At 46.7% G+C, this 6130-nt stretch overlaps 1 protein-coding gene across 1 annotated transcript; it reads left to right on the forward strand.

Annotated features, from left to right (window-relative positions):
- Positions 1 to 2482: 2482 nt before the first annotated feature.
- On the forward strand, positions 2483 to 4795 carry LOC123439488 (cytokinin dehydrogenase 1-like). The gene is made up of 3 exons (XM_045116199.1): positions 2483 to 3155; positions 3623 to 4304; positions 4394 to 4795. Exons 1-3 carry the CDS (start codon positions 2570 to 2572, stop codon positions 4689 to 4691), a joined length of 1566 nt encoding a protein of 521 aa, XP_044972134.1. The 5' UTR covers positions 2483 to 2569; the 3' UTR covers positions 4692 to 4795.
- The last annotated feature ends 1335 nt before the right edge of the window (positions 4796 to 6130 follow it).

Consider the following 6130-nt stretch of genomic DNA (forward strand, 5'->3'; position numbering starts at 1 on the left):
CATTGGGACAGGCATGACGCGATACCGATCTAGTCTATATGGTTGTAAGTAGCGTTGGGAGATCTAGTACACATGGAGTTATAGCTTAGCTAGCTTGGGCGGCCAGGCCAGAAGTAGCATTAAGAAGAGCCTGACACGCCACTGCTTGCTTCGGTGCGTGTGAGAGGGGCATGCTCCCAAGACCGATCAATCGCTGTAGGCATAGATGCATAGATAGATTCTGTGGTGTGACATGGAAATGGTCAATGATACGTTCGATCCAGCGGACTGCAACGTTATCCGTATACTAAGTAATTAATGGCCTCTCAAGATTAGCTGTGGTAATCGTGCATGCTATGGATGATTGATTTTGTTGGAAAGATGCCTCTCTTCTGATCTCTGAATCCATCGATCGAGACAACACATTTGATGGTACAGAAAGCTCTGAGAGACTATGGACACACGTAGTGCACATGTTGCAGTATATAACGTGTGAACATGTAATGTTTAATTCAAACAATATGACCATTTGTGGCTGAAAAAGAAACATGCATAGATACACCACAGTGTGAGATATAAGTTGCTGAAAGGATAACACCTTGCTGCCAAACGCAGCCTTAGTGGTTTATGTGTTGTCGAGGAGAACTTTGCAGCTTTTGGTTTCTATCTACTATCTCTAGTCTTTTTTGTCTACGTATTTTTTTGTCTGAAGTCAAGTTATCTATACTTTGATCAAATTTATACAAAAAAAAAGTATCGGCATTCATAATATGAAATCAATATTATTAGATTCATTATGAAATGTAATTTTATAATATATATATTTGATACTATAGATGTTGATACTTTTTAATATAAATTCGGTCAAACTTTGTAGAGTTTTACTTGATATACAAATCTAATACGCAGAGTAAAAGGTATCGGAAGGGGACATGGAGTTTTCCGCTCCCGAACACAAATGCTCTTGCATTAACGGTAAAATCAAAAAAATAGTAAAAAAAATTAAAAGATTCTGAATTTTTTTGTAGTAAACTTTGATAAATGTTTTGTATACTTGCAAAATTTTAGATCGAAATAACATTTGTGAAAGTCATGGCAAAAAACAAAATCGATGCCCCAAAAATGCTAGTTTTGAATACGTTTTAGACTGCTGATTTTGTTTTTTTCACTACGGCTTGCACGAATGTTATTTCGTGCTGAATTTTGGTGTGCATGTAAAATGTTTGTTAAAATTTATAACAAAAAAAACAGAACTTTTTTTACTATTTTTTCATTTTACTGTTCACCAAAGATCATTTGAGCTCGGGAGTAGAATAGGACTTTCAAACGGAAGGGGTATTTATAGAAATGGGGAAGGCCCTTTTATTGGAAATATTATAAGTAGGTTTTCCTCAATGCGTGCAGTGGTCATGATTTTTATGACAATCTGAAGGTTTAAATTATATACTTACATAACATAGATCGATCATATCAAATATACATTATCAATTTTAGACTTTTAGGTTATTGTAGTCATGAGCCAACAATAAATTTGAAAATAAATAAATGAGTAGTATTTCACAATCAACTTAATTGTATTGTTATTATTTTCTCGAGCAATGCTTTTGAAAAAAAAACGAGATAATGGTGGCATGAAATCTAGAAGAAACCCAATGCAGCCCGGTGGCAATACACCTTGTTCTCTATGGTGGCCAAAGATTATATTAGTTGTTTTATGTGTTGTAGAACTTTACAGTGACTCAATATGGCAATACGAAAATGATTTTCATTAGCTGTTGTATAAATTTATCGAATTAAATTCCAGTATATTTTAGTCAAGTGCTAAACAACTTTCATAAAAGTAGGTGAGGTAATGAAAACTTGGTATTTTTGTCCAATTTGTTGCAATTTCCTCCCAGCCATTTTATAAATATGTCAGGGCCAGAAATAAGTGACATCAACCTAAAATATCTAGCTCACCGGCCGCGTGGCTAGAGCTTGCTGTCCATGGTGGCCAAATGTTCAGACAGTCAGCCTGCAGTACCAGTTACACACTACAGGCACACACAACTACGCGAGCACACAGATTAGCACACGTAGGTCACAAACGAACGCCTATTTTATTTCCCTCTAGTCAAACAATAAAAAAGGTCATAAAAAATGAAGCCTTCCTTTGGTTTATAGCAATCTTATTAAAAATCTGCTATAGGAAAATTTCCTTTTGAGCCGTTTGCCTTCAAGATTGAATTCCTATTCTTATGTAGGATTTGTTTCCACCCTTCATATTGTAAAAGAAAAAAATGTTAGCTCAGATCTAATGGAACAATGTTTTTACTACAAATCAAATGACATCACTTTTTCATAAAAAGTGAGATACATGTCATCTTATTTCTTATACTTTCCTATGTCTATGATATACAGCTTTCACCGTAGCAGCATCTCACAGAATTAACGCATACGTTTACGTTGCACCGGCCGGCCGATCCATCTCCCCCCTGTAGGCCGGCTATATATACGGGGTGCAACTGCGAGGAGCAAAACACCACAGGATAATTACCAGCAGATCAACGTCGCATTAACGCCCCTATAGCTAGCTAAACGCGACGCGCTAATGGCGATCGTTCACGTGTTACTGGTCGCTCTGATCACCGCGGCGTCTCCTACGGCGCACGGCCAGACGTGGCACGGCGACCTCGCGGCGCTCGCCGCGGCAGGCAAGCTCCGCAGCGACCCCAACGCCACCCTGGCGGCCTCCACGGACTTCGGCAACATCACCGCGGCGCTCCCGGCGGCCGTGCTGTTCCCGTCGTCCCCGGCGGACGTGGCCGCGCTCCTCCGCGCCGCGCACTCCACCGCGGCGTGGCCGTACACCATCTCGTTCCGCGGCCGCGGCCACTCCGTGATGGGGCAGGCCTTGGCCCCGGGCGGCGTGGTCGTGGACATGCCGTCCCTCGGCGGCCCGTCCTCCGCGGCGCGCATCAACGTGTCCGTGGACGGCCAGTACGTCGACGCCGGCGGCGAGCAGATGTGGATCGACGTGCTGCGGGCGACGCTGGAGCGCGGGGTGGCGCCGCGGTCGTGGACGGACTACCTCCACCTCACCGTCGGCGGCACGCTCTCGAACGCCGGCATCAGCGGCCAGACCTACCGGCACGGCCCGCAGATTTCCAACGTCCTGGAGCTGGACGTCATCACCGGTACGTACGTACGCGCGCACGATATGGGCACCAGCATGCACCACGCTCACAAGCAACTCCTTCTACCCAGTTACGTACCCCGCACTGCAATGCTGCAAAAATGGCTAACTTGTTCCGGTGCAACTCGCAACCCGTTAAATCCGGCTGCGGCGTGGAATCACGTTCATCTTCCACACACCCGACCGGTAGTCTCAAACGGCGCCGGTAAAAAAATGGCAGTGGGTACTAATTAATTAATGGATGGTTTAATACTACAGTGTAAAATTGATAGTGGTAGTTACTACAGCTGACCAGCTTACGGCCGCTGGGCCGGCCAGCCGGCCGGCGTCGACGTCTTTCAATAGATTTGCCGGCGGCCAACAACACGTTGACTTTGACATTTCCCTCCGTGTTAAATTACTCCATTATTATTCTACCCGGCCCGCATGCACCTTTGCGTTGACACGGTGCAATTGACGCGCGTGCAGGCTACGGCGAGACGGTGACGTGCTCCAAGTCGCTCAGCCCCGACCTGTTCGACGCGGTGCTGGGCGGGCTGGGCCAGTTCGGCGTGATCGTGCGCGCCCGGATAGCGCTCGAGCCGGCGCCGGCGCGGGCGCGGTGGGCGCGGCTCGTCTACACCGACTTCGCCACCTTCTCCGCCGACCAGGAGCGCCTCGTCGCGCCGGGGCCCGACGGCGCGTTCGGGCCGATGGGCTACATCGAGGGCGCGGTGTACGTGAACCACAGCCTGGCCGCCGGGCTGAAGAACGCCGGCGGGTTCTTCACGGACGCCGACGTCGCCAGGATCGTCGCCGTCGCCGCGGCGAGGAACGCCACCACCGTGTACGTCATCGAGGCGACGCTCAACTACGACAACGCCACGGCCGCGTCCGTGGACCAGGAGCTAAAATCGGTGCTGGCGACGCTGAAGTACGAGGAGGGGCTCGCGTTCGTGCGGGACGCGTCCTACCTGGAGTTCCTGGACCGGGTGCACGGCGAGGAGGTGGCGCTGGAGAAGCTCGGGCTGTGGCGCGTCCCGCACCCCTGGCTCAACGTGCTCGTGCCCCGCTCCGGCATCGCCGACTTCGACCGCGGCGTTTTCAGGGGCATCCTCCAGGGCACCGACATCGCCGGGCCCCTCGTCGTCTACCCACTCAACAAATCCAAGTACGCGTCCATCCTACATGCATGCATGCATGTGATCCTGCATGCTACTACTATCACGCACTTAACTGACACTGGCTCGGCCGTTGCAGGTGGGACGACGGCATGTCGGCGGTGACGCCGGCGGAGGAGGTGTTCTACGCGGTGTCGATGCTCTTCTCGTCGGTGGCCAACGACCTGAGGCGGCTGGAGGCGCAGAACCAGAAGATACTGCGGTTCTGCGACCTCGCCGGGATAGGGTACAAGGAGTACCTGGCGCACTACACGGCCCACGGCGACTGGGTCCGGCACTTCGGCGGCAAGTGGAAGCACTTCGTGGAGATGAAGGACAAGTACGACCCCAAGAAGCTGCTCTCCCCTGGCCAAGACATATTCAAACTGCTCCTTTGAGTAGAGATAACAATTATACAGTATACTGTAGTTGTTACTACTAGTGGATTAACGTACGTGTGGACAGTAACACAGCAGTTTAACTTTAATTTCCCGTTTTTACACATGCAGTAGCAAATTTGATAGTAGGTGGCACGGTAATAAGATGCTCTGTCGCTTGTTTCAAAAAATAATATGCTCTCTCGAGCTTAAATATCTACATGTACACGTTAGTAATTACTAAGCAAAAGTGTGAACAAAGCTCCACCCGTGCATATACTTGCCAGATGTCTTCTTCCTTAGGGGTACCGGCATCTACAACCAAATCCCTCATACGTATTACTCAAACGTTCGAACAAGATTCTACCGTACCCCTCATACCCGTCTCAAACGTTTGGACTGACCGACATCCTTCATATCCATCTTAAATTGAGGATGATATGAGGGCTCGCGGACGTGTTCGGACACGTCCGGTCAATCCGTCACGTAGGACGCGGCCACACCTCGGACCATATTTTTATTTTTTTTATTCATTATTTTCTTTCTCTCTTTTTCTTAATCAATTACGTGCAAATGATCGGACATGTAAGAAAAAAATATAAGTAGTGCGGCGAGCGGACGAAAGAGTATGGGCTCAAAAAGGACGCCCGGTCATTGACCGGACACACCGATGAGCATATAGGGGATCATTTTTGCTAAGTCCACCTGTAGATGCTTTAAGAGTGTTTAATCTAAGCTGTCCATGAATGATCAAGGGTAGTTTTGGCTAAATGAGCATCCACTTTCAGTGGGAGAAGAAATGAGCATCCACTTAAGGCAAGTTATTTTGATGTGTTAAAAATGGAAGACTTATAGTTGACTCAATTGTCATTTTCTACTACAGAGATCTTCCATATATGATGGTATAACACCTCGTATCAGCTAGAAGTATCTTTGTGCCTTTTATTGTGCAGCCTCCAAAGCTAAAGAGAGAAGAGTACGAATTAACGCCTCGTTGGTTGCAAAGTATTTTTAAAGTATTCCAAAAATACCACGCTACAGTTTCAAATACTTTGAGTACAGTGTTTGGCTCTAGTTCATACTATTGGTATTATACAACATGGTATAAATAAAACCATGGTATTTTGCAGTATCAAAAAAAGTGGTATGGACGTCTTTTTAAAAAACCGAGAAAGAGAAAAGAAGGACGGCACCAAATACAACACTCCATATTTTGATTATCAAACACATCAACGTTTTAACAATACTTTGAAAAACTATATTTTCATAAACTACAGTATTCATTGTCCTCACTATAAAAAATATAGTATTCGAATACCGAGGTTTGAAAATAACACTGCATCCAGACGGAATGTGTTCTTTTACAGAAAATATATGGTAAGATGTCGTGCTTGAGAATGTTTGTTATCTCATATGACATCCATCCAGACCAGGGATTCGTACTCAAAGGATCTAACGTC

Source organism: Hordeum vulgare, chromosome 3H (assembly GCF_904849725.1).
Source record: "Hordeum vulgare subsp. vulgare chromosome 3H, MorexV3_pseudomolecules_assembly, whole genome shotgun sequence".
NCBI classification, from domain to species: domain Eukaryota; kingdom Viridiplantae; phylum Streptophyta; class Magnoliopsida; order Poales; family Poaceae; genus Hordeum; species Hordeum vulgare.

Bases quoted from the DNA above. Each gene is read 5' to 3' on its own strand.
- LOC123439488 (XM_045116199.1), top strand. From the start codon at position 2,570: ATGGCGATCGTTCACGTGTTACTGGTCGCTCTGATCACCGCGGCGTCT. The intron at 3,156-3,622 runs GTACGTACGTAC...ACGCGCGTGCAG, and splicing joins GGAGCTGGACGTCATCACCG to GCTACGGCGAGACGGTGACG. The intron at 4,305-4,393 runs GTACGCGTCCAT...CGGCCGTTGCAG, and splicing joins TACCCACTCAACAAATCCAA to GTGGGACGACGGCATGTCGG.